General features: G+C 36.9%; 1 protein-coding gene across 3 annotated transcripts in view; it reads left to right on the top strand.

Annotated features, from left to right (window-relative positions):
* The window catches only part of VTA1 (vesicle trafficking 1), a 68,302-nt gene that overhangs the window by 14,655 nt on the left and 32,340 nt on the right, over positions 1-21,307 (top strand). For all 3 annotated transcript variants that reach the window (XM_065931252.1, XM_065931251.1, XM_065931253.1), the window contains 3 exons: positions 5,252-5,346; positions 8,090-8,217; positions 9,244-9,319. In XM_065931252.1, the coding sequence (XP_065787324.1) occupies positions 5,252-5,346; positions 8,090-8,217; positions 9,244-9,319 (299 nt within the window). The remainder of the gene's footprint in view (positions 1-5,251; positions 5,347-8,089; positions 8,218-9,243; positions 9,320-21,307) is intronic.

Here is a 21,307-nt window from a genome sequence, read left to right as displayed (position 1 = left end):
GCTCATTTGAGGTTGATAATTCTAATATTTATAGTGATGCTCATCTGTCTGTGGTCTGTGTTGCTGGTATGTGGATGCAGGGAGAGAGGATTGTTGGGCTTATATATGAGTGTGTTTGCCAGAGGAATGTAATAAAAAGGGTTTAGAGATAGGGCAATAAAGTCCTAGAAAAATCTATCATAAAATCAAAACTAGTTACAGAAGGAAGTTAAAGGAGAAAAGACTGATTCTAATGAAGTAGTAGAGAGACACCAATGAACTGGAAGCCTATTGTAACAAACAGAGTGTAAAGTTGGAAGAAAAGCAGTTTAGAGTGAGTACATGATATACTGATATTAGCAGTACAGCAGTTTGAAATGGTAATTTAGTTATGAGGTTACTGGCATATAAGGGAGGGTCCGTACAGTTATGGAGATCAGTGTTGATAAGAATTGAGAGCACAGCATTAGAAATAGATCTGCTTTCTTATTGCAGAAAATTCAGAATTACAATGCATAAGTGAAATAAGGATTTATTTCCTCATTTAAAAGAAAGTCTGATATCGGCAGTACCCAGTACCAATTCTATGAAGTCAGGGAGTCAGGCTCTTTCTGATTGCAAATCTATAAACCAGCACATGATTATCAAAGTCGCCTTGTGGTCCAAGCTACCTACTCGAGTTTCAGTCATCCCATTTCTGTCCTAGGCAACAGGGAGGAGAAAGGGGAATGAGTCATTTCCTTTCCCCTGCCGTCATCTCCGTTTTACAGTCCTTCCAGAAGTCTCTCTCAACCATTTCTGGTTATATGATATTTATCTTAGCATTGCCATATTTTGCTTTGAGGAATACTGGAAAATGTACTGTTTTGGCTAGCTATATTACAACTCCCTAGTAATATAGGATTCTTGTTAGTAAAGGAGACAGGGAGAAGGGATGCAGGTAGGCTGCTAGCTGTCTCTGTCCAAGTGTTAATTATCCATGTGAACAGCGAAATTTTTAAGATGGTGGAAAGATAAGGAAAGACCCTGAGGTCCATGAGCAATTGCAAGCGTAACAGTCCAGTGGAAGAGAATGGATGAGCTCTAGACCAGTGTGTTAGAAAGCCTTGAGAGAATACTGTAACAGTGGGATGCAAAAAGAAAGCCAGTCATACTTGCCACCTCTTAATTCTTTTAAATACTGGAAGGAATGTAGGAGAATTAAAACTCATTACTTGAGAGAACTACAAAGAATATGATTTCTTAAGTGGCATTCAGGTGGGAAGAAGGAACCTAAGGAGAGGTAAGACAGTTTGCTGATTCTTCAGAATTGTTTCAACTGTTGTTTCAACAATAGTTCCAGGGAGTACGGTAGAAGGAGTATGGCTATGTGGAGAAATGTGGACGTGGTTGGGGCAAAAAGTATAGTTTACAGTTGAGAGGTGTAAGGATGCAGTGAGCAGTGATGCTTAACCTTTTGCTTATCTACCCTCAAGTTGAAAATAATGAAACATGAGTCTCCAATATTATGTAACTTTATAAATAATTTTTCTGTATTGATGTACTACATACAATATATTTAAATATATATATTATAAAAATACTACATGTGCCTGACTCTTTGCCACCCCATGACTGCAGCCTGCCAGGTTCTTCTGTTGATGGGATTTTCCAAGCAAAAGATACTGGAATGGTTTGTCATTTCCTTCTCCAGGGGATCTTCCCAACCCGGGGATCAAACCCTGGACTCCTGCACTGCAGGCAGATTCTTTACCTACTGAGCTACCAGGGAAGCATATAAGAGAAAAGTATAAAGGATGAAATAAACATATCAATAAAATGCTAATATTTTCTTCCCACACTTTAGCCATTCCCTGAACTCTTACGAGTCTCAAAGTCTGCAGCCTCAGTAAAGCTTAGGGTGAGAACTGTTAGGAGAAATAGAAGCAGTCTGGCACAGAATTGATCCCTACACTCAGCTAAAAGCCTTCCCTTTGAAAATAAGAGGAAGAACACTTAAAAGTCTTCAGAAAAATTTGATAATACTTTAAGACATACTAAGATTAAATTTCAAGGAAGAAAAAACATATTATCAGTTATAGGTATTATCGTGTGAGAAGACATTTGATCTGTAATCTCAGTAAAGTCAAATAGCCAAGACATATAAAAAGTAAAAACATAACTAAAGACGAACCACAAATCGTTAGAGAAGGAAAGGATTTTTTACCACTTGCATTTGGGACAGATACCAGTAACTGAGGTAGATGCAAGTTATTAAAGAGTTAAATTTGAAAAACTGGTAAAATCATGTAACTGAATTTCCAGTTTCTTGGAGATAAAGAACTTTCCAAGCTTAGAATTGATAGAAAAATCACTTGGGGTACATAAATATTTTAAGTTTCTGTATTTTAAAACAACATTCAAAAATTGAAAGATGGCATAATACTTGCATCCAAAATGTTTATTTTCCAAAGAGCTCATGTGATGTACTTTTAATAAAAGAAATACAGCAAAAATGCTGGAAGAAAAGACCTGAACAACTCACTAAGAGGATGTGTTGGGGAGTTCTGTCACAGTTATAAAAAAAGAAGAGCTGACTAAAATAGACATGAAGCTTGAACAACTCAAGAGATGACTGGTTTAAAAAGGGGAGGGTGATCAGCCATGCTTTTAAAAGGCAAGACATGGGGAGAGGTGATTCAAACCTAGTTCTCAAACGACCTGGATATGTTTTGAAATATGACTGGTTAAAAGAAAGAGAAAAAGAAAATTTTGTCACATTGTGATCAAAGCAATGAATATAATAAGTGGATTTTTATTTTTTCTTCCAAATTAGATTTTTTTTTGGTCAAATTAATATCCAGTGCTGGATATTGTACAGTAAAAATGAAAGTATCGTGCTTTTTACATTGCGAGTCAGTGTAAATCAGTACAGGTCTTTAAGAAACTCCATTTTTGTTTCTCATTGATAACTGGATGAATCAAATCCCTAAATTTGGTACAGAAATAAATACATTAATAAATGCAACTTCAAGCTCTGTGAGATAACCCTAAAAGCCTAAGCCTTTTTAAAAGTAGTTCCTTCAGACACAGCTATTGAATTTAAACACACGCAGAATACATGATTATATTATTTGTATATTAACACATCTTTAAAGAAGGTATGAATTGGAAATCGTAAGTTCTAAAGCTGTAGTAAATAAAGCTGTGATAGACAGTAGACTAACAAGTAACAAAATAAGATAGACAATATACAGAGTTGGGGCCTTTTGTCCCATGAAAATTTAATATATGATAATGTATGACAAAAGTGGCATTTAAAGTCGTCAGGCAGAATGAGCTGTTCTTTCATTCATGTATTTTATCTATTCAGAAAATGTTTTTCGAAGGCCAAGCACTATCGCAGATGTCAAGGATCTATCAGCAAACCAAGTAGACTACAATTGCCATTATCATGGAGTTTAAGTTGGAGTTGCAGAATCTGAGAAGAAATAGGTTGAAGATGATTCCCTGCCGAGGAGAACAGAATAGAGCAGGAAAGGCGATAGTGTTCACAAGGTTCCGCTTGGGGGTGTGGGGGGACAGGGTAGCCCTCTTTCCTACTGTATAAAGAACTGCCACAAGGCAGTTTGTTAAAAAGCAAGCGACCAAACAGAAAATTTGACGAATTTTTTGTTTTGATAGCTATTCTGCGTTCATGAAAGAGGATATAGAGGTCTTCAGTACATCTCTCAGACCTTTTGAGTAGTGAAAATGCAAAATCAAAAGTGAGATAACACAGCCCTGAGATTGATACGTTTAATGCCGGTTTTTAATTTAATGTCAGTTTTCTGTGAGTTTGGGGAAAATGGCTGCTTGCATGTGTTGCAACTGTAACTGCATAGTGGTGATTTGTTTTGAAGGACAGTGGAAGAGTAGCTCTTCAAATGAGAAAGGTGCACATACTTCCAGCCAGCGGTTCTCCCTGGTGTCTCCCACGGGAACTCTGGAGTGTGCGCTCAAGAAGGTCTGGTAGTGCAGCATGGCTTGTGATCTGGAAAATCTGAGAACTCCCTAGCTGTGCTTAAGTTAAATGTCGTGTCCATACTGTGGAGCCCCGTAGGGCTACGCAGATCTTCAGAGCATATTGTTGAAACGAAGAGGAAAATTACAAGCAGTATGTGTACGCACCGGTGGTAACAATTACCACCGAACTTCACAACTCTCATCACTGAGAAAGCTGTTGAGGGTTGTGGTTTCAGAGAAGTTTTTAGCTTCGGCCTTATCTGTAACATTTTTATTAATTTTTTTAAGAGATGGTATTGTTGTAGCCACACTTTCAGGAAACAAACTCACTCAGAAGGACAATGCAGAGAGTGGAGTGCAGTTTATTACACCGGCGGGCCCAAGGCAGAGTCTCCTCTTAGCCAAGGACCCCCAACCAGTTTTTGTGAAAACCTTATATACCCTAAATGTATGTACTCAAACCCACCTTCCCAAATTCTCTGAAACAAGCCTAAACAAAGGAAAAGAAAGATACAATCAAAGTTAGCCCATGATTCGTGTGCCTTAAGCCTAGGTAGTTAACAGTGGACAGTTACCAATAGGCCTGTGGTCATACGCCAATAAGCGTGATAGAATTTATGATTCTATTTGGTTACACAGATAATTAGGGTATTCTTTTAGGAGACAGAGAGTCTAGGTATGAGCCCTGGGGCTCTTCCGGGGACCTGGTTTTCCAGTTGGTATGTTTGCATAGATACTGGGCATAGAGCTCAGAGTCCACAGTCTGGCCCAAGATGGAGTCCTGCTTTCCAGATGGAGGCTGTTCTGTCTGTTTCCTCCTTCAGTATGTTTATTTTTACGTGTATACATAAAAATGACCAAAACAATTCTCCCCATTAACCTCAGCTCAAGTGGCATTTCCCCTTTCCCAATGCATATTGTGTATTTTATCAGTTATCACGTATCTAGCCCTTGGCAAGTGCTCCTATACACAAGGTTGTTTTTCCTAATGCCCTCACTTACCTACTAAATTTAAATTGCAGGTCCTTTTGACAGCCTCAGACTAGTCCTTTTATTTTAAATATAATGTCAAAAGAGAAGGCCTTCCTTCATAGAAATTTATCATCATCATGAATCCTGTATTTTTTGGATAGTGTTTTTGTGTTTTTTATATTTGTGACTCAGATCCATAGTAAATCAAAGTTTTATTTCTAAATTCACTTAGATTTTAAATTATTTATTAGAGACAAAATATATTTTAAACATTCAGTCCTGGGAATTATTCATATCATTGTATTTTTCTTTATAGGTCGATTGTATGCAATGCAAACTGGAATGAAGATTGATAGTAAAACTCCTGAATGTCGTAAATTTCTATCAAGGCTAATGGATCAGTTAGAAGCTGTAAGTTGAACACCGAACTTTTTTCTGATTGATGTTTATAATACCATTTTATTTCATTTGTGTGTGTGTGTTATTGTAGCTCTTACTGTTGGTGTCCATCAGCAGTGTTACTATAGCTGAGGAAAAATTAGACAGTTTTTTTTTTTTACATTTACATTATACTGCTTAGGGAGTTGTAAGTAAAAGTCGGTTTCAGTGTCTTTGTTTATACATTATTTCTTGTTCCAGGTTACTGTAGATGATCTTTGAATCATTCTTTCATAAGTAACGAATCATTTCTAACCTTCCTTCATGTACTCACAGGGATGATTGATTTAGAAATTCTTAAATAGCTCTTATAATAATGAAATGGGAGACCTCCCTGGCAGACAAGTGGTTAAGACTCTGCTCTTCTACTGCATGGCGGGTGGGTTTGATCCCTGGTGAGGGAACTGAGATCCCACATGCCACAAGGCACAGCAAAAAAAAGAAAAGAAATGGGCTATTTATTTAATGAAAAAGACAACGAGGGAAGTTTGCTATTGTCTCTTCCTCCCACTCTTAGTCCTATGACAGGATACTCTTATGGTCCAGGCATTCTCCTCTGCTGACAGAAATGTGGTAAGTGACTAGTGAATCATCCTGAACTATGATGTAACATCACAGCTTGTGTGGAAGCACCAATCTAGGGAAAACTGAATGGCTTTGATTGGGTATCAATATTATCAGGAAGGCAATGCTAAACTATAGTAACCTCACTTAGTAATAGGGGCTCCACCCTATGCCTCCCAGTTTCTTTTTTAACAGTGTCAAGGTCTACTCATTACTTCATCTCCTCCCTGGGTTGGAGGAGGGCATAGCAACCCTCTCCAGTATTCTTGCCTGGAGAATCCTTTGGACAGGGGAGCCTGGCGGGCCACAGTCCATGGGGTCACAAAGAGTCAGACGTGACTGAGTGACTAATAAGAGAATTAGAAACCTAAATATTTATTTGACCAGTTGCATTATTTTTGTTTAGAGAAACAAAACTTAAAACTTACATTAAAAATCAGAACACTTATACCAGTCAGTCCAGAACCTTATAAATGTTGAAAGTTATTCAGATCAAAGTCTTAGTTGTATGAAGCAGCCATGGATAAGAGTGTTCTCTCTAACCTTGTATGGGTGTCTGACCTTCTGAGCCGGAACCCTGTCATCTTCTGCTGTTATCCACCCAAGGTAGGCCTGGCGGCACCACTGATGACCACTCAGCTGCCCTTGGAGCCTGTCTGGCCTTCTGCTTCTAACGCTGCTTCTGTGAATGCAGGAAAAGTTTGAGTACTCTTTTGGAGAGTGAGGTTAGGAGGTGGACGAATGTGTCTGACAGGTAGCAATACTTTGTAAAATACCATCTCTTACAGACATTAATATAGAATAAATCTCTATTAATTTTACAGCTTAACAATAATAGGTGAAATAACAATAGCTTATGGATAAGACAAAACTTAAATGGTTCTTTATAATACACAAAATGTAAAATCACATTTATAAAGGGACTTACCAGGAATTTTTTATTATCTGCATTAAATAACAAGGAAGTTTATTCCATAGTGAGAACATATCTACTTGTGTTATAATGTTTATATTTATAGTTGGAAAACTTCAGGTATATTATGTTTTTGCTGCCAGATAGTTTATGTTGAGGATGAGATTAAATGTCATACTCCCACTAAATTTTTCCAGAAATAAATTGCCTCTCCAATTAAATTACTTCACAGTGTGGATACAGTAAACTAGTGTTACACGTGGGACTTTTTTTTTCTGTTTTTGTTCGGGGTAAGGATGCCCAGATGTCCTTAAATTCCAATACTCAGTCTCTTCTGGGTCTTAATTATGAGAATATTGACTTTGCCAATTTTATGGAAAATTCTGTGGCTTTTTCTAAATTTAATTCTTTACTTTATAATATTCTTTGAAAACAGTTTTTAAACAATACTGTGATACTCAGATCTAATATTCTGGAAGGTCACTTTATTCCAATATGACAGTGTCAGTAAAATGTAGGATTTTAATTTGTTTTTAAAATACTTTTAAGTTTTTCTGTGTGTAGGGAAGGGATGTACTGACTGGAAATTTACATGGGTGTAAATTGTGTTGATTTGAGGTGTGTATTTGGCTAAATTTAACAGTGTGCTCTGAGAGATACTTTATAGGATATAATGATCCTTCTCATTGTATTTTTCTATATTTGATAGGAGATATTGAAATAGGAGTAAATTTAAAATTTAAATTATATGGCTAGGAAAGAATTTCTTAACTCCATCTTTCTTCGCACATTTGAAGTATTTATCTGATGCTTTACACAGATAGTTGGGCACGTTCTCTTTTTTTTGCTCTTTATTATTTTGATATTTGGGCTCCCCAGGTGACTCAATGGTTAAGAACCCACCTGCCAGTGCAGGAGACACAGGAGACCCGGGTTTTATCCCTCCGTCAGGAAGATCCCGTGGAGGAGGAAATAGCAACACACTCCAGTATTCTTGCCTGGAGAATCCCACAGATAGAGGAGCCTGGTGGGCTGTAGTCCATAGGATAGCAAAGAGGCGAACACACCCAAGCATGCTCGCACATGTTTTGATATTTAGAACTAAATTATACTTTCAGGTTATCATGAGTATCTTTCTTCAAATTTTTTTAAACATTGGATTTGATTATTAGGACTTTTTGTTCTTGGTATAAGCTTCTGAGTCCAGAATCCTAAGTTCTATATCTCATTTCATTTTAGCTTAAGAAACAGTTGGGTGATAATGAAGCTATTACTCAAGAAATAGTTGGTTCTGCACATTTGGAGAATTATGCTTTGAAAATGTTTTTATATGCAGATAATGAAGATCGTGCTGGGAGATTTCACAAGTAAGTAAAGAAAGATCAAATAAAAATGACAAGTTTTATTGCTGTATAACCAGAATTATTCCAGCTTTTTTCTTAATAAGTTTTAGTCTTCCTGTTAATGATTTAAGTGGTGGGTTTTTTTTTTGGAATCTTAGAATAAATCTGGGTTACAAGAGTGATCCTGACTTTTTAGATAACATGGCTGAAAGACAAGTACCCAGAGCAGATTCATTTTCTCAGTAAATACACTCACTAGCCATTCTTTAGCAGTTAATAAAATCTAAGTTCAGTTCAGTTCAGTCACTCAGTCGTGTCCGACTCTTTGCGACCCCATGAATTGTAGCACGCCAGGCCTCCCTGTCCATCACCAACCTCCAGAGTTTACCCAAACTCATGTCCATCGAGTCGGTGATGCCATCCAGCCATCTCATCTTCTGTCATCCCCTTCTCCCCCTGCCCCCAATCCCTCCCAGCATCAGGGTCTTTTCCAATGAGTCACCTCTTCGCGTGAGGTGGCTAAAGTATTGGAGTTTCAGCTTCAGCATCAGTCCTTCCAATGAACACCCAGCACTGATCTCCTTTAGGATGCTCAGCTTTCTTCTCAGTCCAGCTCTCACATCCATACATGACCACTGGAGAAACCATAGCCTTTTACTGTCAACCAAAGTATCCTTGTTCAGTGATACTGATTTTAAAAATTTCCAACCCCACCTACTCAGATGATTTGTCATTATAGTAAAACTTAAATACAAAGAAATACACGTAACATAATATCAATTCAGATAGTATTGTCACTACATCTTCTAAAATGAAAAGCATATTGTGAAAACCTTGTTGTACCATATTCACCTGTAATATGTGTTGTCACTTCCTCCTAATACAGATTACAGAAGGGGCTCCATTGTGTTCCTAAAATCTGATTTTATTGAAAACATGAACTTCAGAGTGCTTTTTAAAACATTGGAAGTTTTCTTCTTGTAGCTACATGACTAATTCTGCATCTTACATTTTTCATTTAAATTAAATGAACTCTCTTTTCTCTTCCAGGAACATGATCAAGTCCTTCTATACTGCAAGTCTTTTAATAGATGTCATAACAGTGTTTGGAGAACTCACTGATGAAGTGAGTGTATATTCTTTATTGCCTTATTAGCTAGAGATCAGTATTGTTGCTTTTTATTAGGTTTGTTATTGCATTGTTTATTTAGCGCCCTTGTCCATCAGAAATGTAGTAAAAGCAAAACGTGTAATTTTGAATTGTCTACTATCTACATTTTAAAAAGTTAAAAACAAAAGGTGAAATTATTTTTTAACAATAGGTGTTCTTTTTTTGTAGTAGAGTCTTTAAATCCAGAATGTGTTTAACACTTTAGTGAGTGCATAGCTACTATATTGGTCTCTGAACCCCAGGTTCATAGTTTTATTTTATTGAGTTTTTCAGTATTACTGATCCTTGGTGCTGTTAAATTTATTGATTGTTATTTGGTAAGCATTACTGGAGGCACAAACTTTTTAGGACTGTTTTATTTTCTTTTTTTTCCTATTTTGTGTCTTGCCAAAAATACTATTGTTAGAGATTTGTTTCTATTGTAAAATGCATATACAACTTGATATTTTTACGAGGTGGTTCCTATCCATTTTATCAGTTTCTTTCTCAGAACCACTCTGAAATAAGTTGAGCACATATTCGTTTTATGTGTGAGCAAACTGAGGCAAAGTGATGAACTTATTGCCATCAGTTCAGTGCTGTTTTCACTGTAGTGAGATTTACCATTCATATGGAAAAATTGTTTTCTGAGAGGAGAGAGATTGCTTTAGAAAGAGAAAGAAGAAAAGGGAGTTACAAGTGAGACTGATAGAGGAATGTCTTATTAGTGATTTGAAATCTCTGGAGAGATTGCTTTCTATGAAAAATGATTTTTTTCAAAATGGTTAGCTGTTCAGAGTAGAGTTCCAAACAAAACAATCTATGAGATAGCTTACATTTTCATAAAACAATATATCAAAACTGTGCAAAATATTCTTTGTTTATATGTAAAATGAAGTGAAGCTCTAGGGTTGATGATCATAAGCTAAGTTTTTGAGTTGGCAGAAATGGGCAGTACAGTTCAAAACTGCTAAATGAGGGACACCATTTACTGAGTGTGACTGTTCCTTTTATTTCAAAGCATCAAGCGTCCCTGGCCCTTGCCCGCAGAGCATTCTTCCATCAGTCAGATGACTGGAAACCACCAGCAGATATTTCCAAACGCCCTCTAGGATATGGGGCAATGCCCATCAAAGGCCACTTCTCTCAGATTTTCTTGAAATAGGGAAGTACTGAATATAAGAGAAAACTGAGACTTGGAGTGTGAAAATCAGAGACGCTTCTCACTTATATTTAAAGGTTCTGTAAATCCACTGTTTGGCTCCATATCTGCTCCCATCTTCTGTCACTATTTACCTAGATTTTTTTTCCTGTTTTACTAGTATGCGTTGTTGTTTAGTTGCTCAGTCATGTCCAACTCTTTTGTGACCCCATGGACTGTAGACCAGCAGGCTTCTCTGTCCATGGCATTTTTTTTAGAGAGTACTAGGTGGGTGAAGGAGAAAAAGAGACCTGAAAAGTAAGTCAAAAGCCAGATTAGACAGATGATAAAAAGACTGGGATCTTCAGTAAGAGGACTTTTTTGAATAAAGAGCTATACTTTGAGCAAAAGAACTAGTTGATTATTACTGTGAAACCTCCTACAAAGTGGGTTGTCTTTGACCTGAGGAATTTTATTATGTTTAAACTTAGAATTAAAATTTGAAGTGCAGGTATACCAATCAAAAATAAATTGCCACAAGACTCTTGGAAGCCAAAAGACAAGAAATATGCAAAATAGAGGTGAAAGTTCGAGTTAAGAAAGTAGACAAACTCTCAGGTTAAGAAGATAGTTTTGAAAGAGAATATGGTTAGATAAACATCCTGATAAACACCTGCATGTAAAAGACTAGAGTAAGAAGTGAATAAAGAAACACAATTAGAGAAGATGATGGAAATGTCAGATGTCAGAAGAGAATGTCATAATGAGGCAAAGTAGCAGATCGGTTTGCCATATCCTTCTGAGTGTCTCTTCCTTCTGAGAAGCATCTCCTACTTCTTACTTGGAGGAGCTGCTTTTGCCCACATATCTCAGAAGCACGCACACAGTTCCATGAAGTTATAACTGTCAACAGTGGGGTACCCAGACAATAGGTAAAGTAACAGATACAGGAAAAAGAACAAAATGTTCATAAATCTTAAATGAGTAATGGGTATTTTGTTTTGTTTTTGTTTTACTTAAGGGACATATAAATATCTCTATTTAGCATGTAATACATCTGTATTTCAAAAGAAAAAAGAATGTAAGTTTACATTTAGGTACTAGAGCCAGACATCCTAGAATGCAAGGTCAAGTGAGCCTTAGGAAGCATCGCTACGAACAAAGCTATGAAGGTGATGGAATTCCAGTTGAGCTCTTTCAAATCCTAAAAGATGATGCTGTGAAAGTGCTGCCCTCAATATGCCAAATTTGGACAACTCAGCAGTGGCCACAGGACTGGAAAAGGTCAGTTTTCATTCCAATCCCAATGAAAGGCAATGCCAAAGAATGCTCAAACTACCACACAATTGCACTCATCTCACATGCTAGCAAGGTAGTGCTCAAAATTCTCCATGCCAGGCTTCAATAGTATATGAACCGTGAACTTCCAGATGTTCAAGCTGGATTTAGAAAAGGCAGAGGAACCAGAGATCAAATTGCCAACATCCTTTGGATCATCAAAAAATCAAGGGAGTTCCAGAAAAACATCTACTTCTGCTTTATTGACTATGCCAAAGCCTTTGACTCTGTGGATCACAGTAAACTGTGGAAAATTCTGAAGGAGATGGGAATACCACACCACCTGACCTGCCTCCTGAGAAATTTGTATGCAGGTCAAGAAGTGACAGTTAGAACCGGACATGGAACAACAGAGTGGTTCCAAATCAGAAAAAGAGTATGTCAAGAGTATATTGTCAACCTGCTTATTTAACTTATATGCAGAGTACATCATGAGAAATGCCAGGCTGGATGAAGCATAAGCTGGCATCAAGATTGCCGGGAGAAATATCAATAACCTCAGATATGCAGATGACACGACCCTAATGGCAGAAAATGAAGAACTAAGGAGCCTCTTGATGAAAGTGAAAGAGGAGGTGAAAAAGTTGGCTTAAAACTCAATATTCGGTAAACTAGATCATGGCATCTGGTCCCATCACATCATGGCAATTAGATGGGGAAACAAAGCAAACAGTGGCTGACTTTTTTTGGGGGGGGGTGGGGGGCCTCCAAAATCACTGCAGATGGTGACTGCAGCCATGAAATTAAAAGATGCTTACTCCTTGGAAGAAAAGTTATGACCAACCTAGACAGCATATTAAAAAGCAGAGACATTGCTTTGCCAACAAAGGTCCATCTAGTCAAAGCTATGGTTTTTCTAGTAGTCATGTATGGATGTGAGAGTTGGACTCTAAAGAAAGCTGAGCACTGAAAAACTGATGCTTTTGAACTGTGGTGTTGGAGAAGACTCTTGAGAGTCCCTTGGACAGCAAGGAGATCCATGCAGTCCATCCTAAAGGAAATCACTCCTGAATATTCATTGGAAGGACTGATATTGAAGCTGAAACTCCAATACTTTGGCCACCTGATGTGAAGAACTGACTCATTTGGAAAGACCCTGATGCTGGGAAAGATTGAAGGCAGGAAGAGAAGGGGATGACAGAGGATGAGGTGGTTGGATGACATCCCTGACTCAATGGACATGAATTTGAACAAACTCCAGGTGTTGGTGATGGACAGGGAAGCCTTGTGTACTACAGTCCATGGGGTCACAAAGAATCTGACAGGACTGAGCATCTGCACTGAACTGAAGAACCCTGAATAGGGAACAGCTTCCTTAGTTACTTGAACATAGTAGCTAAAGCCAAGACTACCTAATAGGACAAATGATAGGACTTCAAGAGGAGTTGGGGGAGATTTGTTTAGATACTGAGGATACTGAAGAATATATGTAGTATAAACATGAAATACATAATTTTTTTGCCTTGCATATGCACTGAAGTAGGAAATCAACATCTGTTTTGGTGGTTAAAGCATCAAGAAATCAGGAGGATCAGAAATCAGGTCTGAAATAGTATGGAGAAAATTAGGCATTGTAGGGATGGCATGGAAAGTAAGTCCCTGAAGCTACTTTATCAGGCTGAGATTTATTCTTTGGGTCTTCATGTAAAAAAATCCTGCATTTTAAATTAGAAAAGGAATGTACACACAATTAATGTGTAGTATAAGTAGGTCATTTTCACTGCCATACATATGTTTGTTATAGCATGCGAAATTTGTGTATCCAGTGAAAGCTGTGTATATCAAAAATTATAATTTGTTTGGCATACAGTACTGACATTTCTCATATCCTATTATTACACAGCGATCTTATCCTTACATGACTAGTAAATGGGTTTTTGACCATGATTGAAGGTTGACTAAATAAAGGCAGCGGACAAGGAAACTAAAATACTAGCAAGATTGTCCATGCGTCAATAACATAATCCCCTAGCCACCCAGTTTGATCAGCCTGGTTTCAAATTCTATTTTCTCTTACTTTTAATGTTGTTTTGTTCCATCATTTTTCATTTCTAGAAATGGCATCTCTATCATTATCACTGAGGGAATAGCTTTTTCAAAATCATGATTTAAAGTGTTATAGTTTTAAACAGTGCTCCACTTTAGCAGCTGCTACAAAAACAGATAAATAAGGTAGTCAGTGGCATTTACTCTCTGTTGTAGGTTCTCATTGTTGTCTGAGGAAATCTGAGGCTTGTATTTATTGACTTATGATTTAAGCACTCACTGCCTAAATCAAGATGCAAATTATTGGAACATTTCTTATTTCAGAATAACTATTAATCACATGAGATGTTTTAAAAACTGGGTATAACTGGTTACTCATAACTGTTGTAACTCATTCCCTTCTTTCAACTTCCGCTTCAGTTCATTCTGTACTTTAAAATACTAGCAGAGACAAAGATAGGAAACACAAAGGTGAGAAAAGAGTGAGTTTAAGGATTTCAGGTAGGCAGATTTTTCTTTTTTAAATATATACTCCTGTAGGTAGATTTCAGGACTTGCTGTATCTTACTTGTTCATTTATAAAGGAAATGTAGTGGTTATTAACTGTATAGTATCCCATAGTTTTTTGATAAAACTGAAACTCTTCAAAAAGGTTTGTTTCTCTTGCTTCTCAGATAATGCTGTTTGAGAAACATTACCTTATAATTTTTATTTGTATATTTTAAAATAATCTTTTAATTTTGTCATCTTTATAATCAAGATAATGATTTAATTATCATTAAGTTTTTAATGCTATCTTTAATTATTTTAATTATCTTTTTTAAGTGTATAAAATAGTATTTTCTTTTTCTTATCAGCTCTGAAAATTTCTAAAAGAACAGAAAGGTAGTTGTCAGAGCCCTTCTGTTGCAGACTGATTGTTTTGTAAATTACAAGTAATGATTATCTAGAAAAATAAGACTTGAAGAAGACATATAAAATCCAAGCCAGATTTGTTTTGTCTGCTAAATGCTCTCAATTTCTGTACTATCTTGTCACAAAACTGGTAAACAGTTTGCGAGCCAACCCTGGTTCTCAGACCATGTTTTGATTGGCGCTAATGTAACATTCCTCTATTGGAGCTCCCAGAGAATCCTGTTTATATCTCAATCTGGAACTCTTCCTACTTAAAAAACAGAGCTGCAGCATAACTGGAACGATCATGTACATGAATAGCTGGCTTCAGAGGAGATGGTCTGTTTAAGGTATTCATTTGCACTGGAAAGTTTGGAATTAAGCAGCATCTTATTGCTAGCCTGGAAAACCATGGTAGATCAGGAGAAAGGCATCTCCTTACAAAATGATGTGTTTTTCTTTTTTTGTTTTTATTGGCTGTGTTGGGTCTTCATTGCTGCATTCAGGCTTTCTGTGCTTCCAGGTGAGGTAGGGTTACTCTTTGCCATGCTGGGCTTCTCGTGGCAGAGCCTTCTTGTCTTGCTACATAGCATAGGCTCTAGGCACTTGGGCTCAGAAGTTGTGGTACATGGGCTTAGTTGACCTGTGGCCTATAGATCTTCATATGACAGATCTTTGTGGCATATGACAGACTTTATTTTGGGGGGCTCCAAAATCACTGCAGATGGTGATTGAAACCATTAAATTAAAAGAGGTTTACTCCTTGGAAGAAAAGTTATGACCAACCTAGACAGCATATTAAAAAGCAGAGACATTCCTTTGCCAACAAAGGTCCATCTAGTCAAAGCTATGGTTCTTCAATAGTCGTGTATGGATGTGAGAGTTGGACTCTAAAGAAAGCTGAGCACCGAAGAACTGATGTTTTTGAACTGTGGTGTTGGAGAAGACTCTTGAGAGTCCCTTGGACTGCACGGAGGTACAGCCAGTCCATCCTAAAGGAGATCAGTCCTGAGTGTCCATTGGAAGGACTGATGCTGAAGCTGAAACTCCAATACTTTGGCTACCTGATGTGAAGAACTGACTCATTTGGAAAGACTCTGATGCTGGGAAAGATTGAAGGAAGGAAGAGAAGGGGATGACAGAGGATGAGATGGTTCAATGGCATCACCGACTCAGTGGACATGAGTTTGAGTAAACTCCAGGAATTGTTGATGGACAGGGACGCCTGGTGTGCTGCAGTCCATGGGTCGCAAAGAGTTTAACATGACTGAGCAACTGAACTGATACTGAACTGATATGTATCTTTCCAGGCCAAGGATCAAACCTGTGTCCCCTGCATTGGCAGGCAGATTCTTAATCACTGGACCACCAGTTAGTTAGTTAGTTAGTTAGTTCAGTCGCTCAGTCGTGTCCGACTCTTTGCGACCCCATGAATCACAGCCGGCCAGGCCTCCCTGTCCATCACAAACTCCCGGAGTTCACTCAGACTCATGCCCATCGAGTCGATGATGCCATCCAACCATCTCATCCTCTGTCGTCCCCTTCTCCTCCTGCCCCCAATCCTTCCCAGCATCAGGGTCTTTTCCAATGAGTCAACTCTTCGCATGAGGTGGCCAAAGTACTGGAGTTTCAGCTTCAACATCAGTCCCTCCAGTGAACACCCAGGACCTATCTCCTTCAGGATGGACTGGTTGGATCTCCCTGCAGTCCAAGGGACTCTCAAGAGTCTTCTCCAACACCACAGTTCAAAAGCATCAATTTTTCGGCACTCAGCTTTCTTCACAGTCCAGCTCTCACATCCACACATGACCACTGGAAAAACCGTAGCCTTGACCAGACAGACCTTTGTTGGCAAAGGAATGTCTCTGCTTTTTAATATGCTATCTAGGTTGGTCATAACTTTCCTTCCAAGCAGTAAGCATCTTTTAATTTCATGGCTGCAGTCACCATCTGCAGTGATTTTTGGAGCCCAAAAAATAAAAATCTGACGCTGTTTCCACTGTCTACCCATCTGTTTCCCGTGAGGTGATGGGACCAGATGCCATGATCTTAGTTTTCTGAATGTTAAGTTTTAAGCCAGCTTTTTCACTCTCCTCTTTCACTTTCATCAAGAGGCTTTTTAGTTCCTCTTCACTTTCTGCCATAAGGATGTTGTCATCTGCGTATCTTAGGTTATTGATATTTCTCCCGGCAGAGAAGTCCCCAAATCATGTGTTTTGTACATATACCATACCTTAGGTTTTCATACTCTCACTGTACACTAAAAGTCTCATTCTTAGTAATTATAATAATAAATAGATATATGAGGGTTAGTATTGTTTCTCTTGCTAGAGTGGAAATTTCTCTTTTATTCACGTCTGCATAATAATTGCCAAGAACAGTGGCTTGTATCTGCTCTTCAATTAACTGTAAGTGAATGGAGGAGTTTTGCATGCAGTGTTAGTATAATGTGGATAAGAGTACTACAGGCATTGACCTCAAAATTCCATATGCCACTTTGTAACTATGTGACTTTGAGTAATTTATTTGAGTTATGTAAACCTGTTCCCACATCTGTAAGATAAAAAGTATAGTGCCTGCTTCATGAAGGTGTCTGGATTTTAAATGAGAAAATTCATGTAAAGCCTTTAACAAAGTACCTAGCATATAGAAAATGCTCAACAAACATTAGTTTTTGCTTTTCTTAGTTGGTGGATAATGCTAGTGTCCTCTATTTAGAAAGAATATCCTTATCTACTCAGTCTTATATATTAAGGTATATTTATTCAGAAATAAGCATTATGTATTATTACTTTATATTTGGAGGTCCAACGTGTACAGTTGGAGTTCTGAAACAGACTAGAAAGAAAGTGTTGAAGAAATAATGGCCATAGACTTTCTAAACTGGGTGAAAAAATAGTTACGGATCCAAGAAGCTCAGTGAATCTCTACCAAAATAAATACAAAGAAACCATACCCGAGAGCATCATGGTCCAACCAGTAGAGATCAGTGATGGAATAAAGAAATCTTATCTTTCTTGAGAAAGAGGAGCAGTCTTGGGAAACAACACATTACATACAAGGTAACAGTGCTTTGAAAGATGGTTGATTTCTCATTTTTTTTAAACATTCTGGCAAGAAGATAATGAAATTGGCATATTTAAAGTACTAAGTATACTTTGGCCACCTGATGCAAAGAACTAACTCATTGGAAAAGATCCTGATGCTGGGAAATATTGAAGGCGGGAGGAGAAGCGGATGACAGAGGGTGAGATGGTTGGACGACATCATTGACCCGTTGGTCATGAGTTTGAATAAGCTCCGGGAGTTGGTGATGGACAGGGAAGCCTGGCGTGCTGCAGTCCACAGGGTCACAAAGAGTCAAACATGACTGAGTGACTGAACTGAACTGAAAATATTGAAAGAAAAAACAAATGAGCAAAAAACCCTGACAACTCAGAATTCTCTGTAGAGCAAAGCAAATAATAAAGGTAATACCTTCAAATAATGAAGGTAAAAGGCATTTTTAAATCAATTAATTCATGACTAGAAGTTCTGCAATAAAGAACTAAAGAACAGCAGAAAGGAAGCTTTTCAGGATGAAAGAAAATGATTCTAGATGACAACTTGAATTTATAGGAAGGAATAAAGTATAATGATATGGTGTATAATATTGATAGACTTAAATCTATATATTTTTTCTTCATTTCTTTAAATATATGCCTGTTTAAGTAAAAGTTATTGTAAATATATATATATATATATATATATATATCTATTTGGTAAACCCAAAAGAGAGCAGAGAAAGGGAATAGAAACCAATAGATAGGACTAATATAAAACAAATGACAAATTTTAAGCCTATATACAGCTATATGAGTACATACTATAAATATAAGTAGAATAACACTCCAAATTAAAAGTAGAGATTTATAAAAGAGCAAGCCTTAACTTTATACTATTTATAAGAGACATCCTCATTTTGAAAATGAAATGATGAAAAAATAATCAGTGTAAATATACTGTTAGAAAGATTGGAAGTGGTCATATTATACTAGATAAGATAAATTTTAAGGTGTTTTACCAGAGGTAAAATGGGACATTTTGTTCATCAGTTGTTACAGTTCATTAAGAAGATGCCAGTTATAAAGGTCTATGTATCTAGGAAGACTTTATGAAAAAAAAAGTTCTAGAAATACAGAAAATATATGAAAAATCATAATTATAGTTGGAGATTTTAACATGCTCCTCTCAGTCATTGGTGGATAAATAGTTTAAAAACAGTAAGATTAACTAAAATGAGTAAAGACTGGCCACATCTCAAATATTGGCTAGGATGTGCAAACAAGAGCTTTCATACATTGCTTGGTGAACATGTTAGATGTAATAACCACTTTGGGAAAAGATTTGGCTGATTTTTATAAAGTTAAACATCCACCTACCTTTTATCCAGCCATTCCTTGGTGTTTATCCAAGAGAAATGAAAACATGTCCAGAAAAGACTTGTTCAAGAGTGCGCATAGGAACTTTATTCATAATAGCCCAAAGCTGGAAACAGTCCACGTGTCCACCAGCAGAGGAACTGATAAATAAATTGTGCTGTTATTAAGGTTTAAAAAGGTGCTCCTGATACATCCTAAAACATGCTTCAATTTTGTAGATGTTATACTGAGCAAAAAAAAACAGAATACAAACTATATGGTTCCCTTTATATAAAGTATTACAATAGGTAATTTTATTCTAGTGAAGAAAATTAGTATTTTGGTGTGTGGCAAGGGGAAATTAATCTGGAAAGGGATATAAAAGAACTTTCTAGAAAAGTAGAAATGTTGTGTTTTGATAATAATACGTTTTACACTTTGAATCTTTTTGTCAAAACTCATCAGACTATACACTTAAGATTTGTACATAGCAAGGTATATCAGTTTTACCACACCAAAAAAGTGCTGAATATTGAACTATTATTAGTAGGTTTGGTTTTTCTTGATAGTATTTGGTTGGCAATTCTAAAACTACTTACTCTGTATTTGAGAATTGTGCAATTGAGTAAATATATTGAGGGAGCCAGGTTTCTTCTGGGAAAGGAAGGTACATTAGGGGATAGGAGAAGACTAGATTGTGTTATAGTGTTGAATTCGAATTGGTGATGTCCATATTAACTCATGCTTTTAAATATATTATACAAATAAGGCAAAGTAGATATATGTATATAAATAGTTATATATGTAAATAATGTGTATAGACAATAAATGCATGTATTTATGTGCATGCATTGTATACACATAGATTTGTGTACACATGCACATAAAACATAATACCCATATCTCTGTATTGAAAGAACCTAAAAGCAACAATGTGTCAATAACAGGGAGCACCTGTAGTGCCTGAGTTTGGATTCTAAAGAGCCTTCAGGTCTCACAGGGCTGAAGCTTGGGCTGGGTCAGGGAAAAGCCTACATGAAGCTCGGCCTTCTTGTTGTGCCAGAAAATAAAGAATCACAAGCACATGTCAGAAAGATTCAGAAGCCAGCTTGAAAGTGTTCCTACTGTCTGTATCAGGGACAATTTGACTATCAAAATATGGTATTCATAGGTAACCTATTGAAAAGTAAGAATTCATGGCTCCCTACTGAAGCATACAATGAAATAAACAATGGAAGTATAGAGAAAGCTTCTTACAGTAGAGTTCTGACTAATAAGTAGAGAAGTGGAGAAATAACAATAAAGTTAGAAATCATTCATGGGGTTTAAAACTGGTGGGTAAAAAATTTGGTGAAGAGCGGGATGTTTGCATCAGTATCTAAATATCTCCCCTCAAATTATAGATTAAGTTTAAAAGGAAAAAGAGTAAGCTAGTAATGGAGAAACCTGTCTGATACCACCTTAACCAAGTTGTCAAACCTAATACAACCAGTAATGGGACCAGCTAATAATGTGCCTCCTAATGAGTTGAAGTAAGAAAGGCAAGCATCTCACAATCTGAACCTAATCATAAGGAAGCATCAGACAAATACAACCTGAAATGTCAAGTGTCCAGAAACACTAATAGCAAAGACTGTCTGGATTAAAGGCTGAAAAGACCTGACAACTAAATAATGTTTGCTTTTTAAGTTATGAGGAACTACCAAGGACATCATTGGGCCATTTATAGAATTTATTGGGACTGTGGATCAAATAGTACTCTTTTATAAGTGTTAAATTTCCTGATTTTAATAACCATTGTCCATGAGATTGTCCTTCATCTTGGAAAATGCTTAATGAAAGGATAAGAGAGCAGAGTGACTTAAATTAGTACTGACAAAAATGCAGTTAACATATTGTATACTAAGAAGTCAGGCATATGTAAGTAGATTGATAAAATGTAAACAATTGGGTGATCTAAGTGAAAGATATTCTGTACTAGTCTTAAAAACTTTTCTCCCAGCTTAATGAAATTATATAAAATAAATTACTTCCCAAAACATATATATCTGTGTATATATAGAGAGAGAGATTTTTTTTTTTTCCTAAAAAGAGATAATATTAGCTTCTTTTCTTGCCATGATGGACTAGGTTTTATATGGTTAATGCTCATACTTTCTTTGGACGAAAGTGAAAAGGGAAAGTCGTGTCAGATTATTTGCAACC

This window comes from Muntiacus reevesi, chromosome 3, assembly GCF_963930625.1.
Source record: "Muntiacus reevesi chromosome 3, mMunRee1.1, whole genome shotgun sequence".
NCBI classification, from domain to species: Eukaryota; Metazoa; Chordata; class Mammalia; order Artiodactyla; family Cervidae; genus Muntiacus; species Muntiacus reevesi.
Note: the sequence above shows the minus strand (reverse complement) of the source record. Positions and strands in the feature narration are given on the sequence as shown.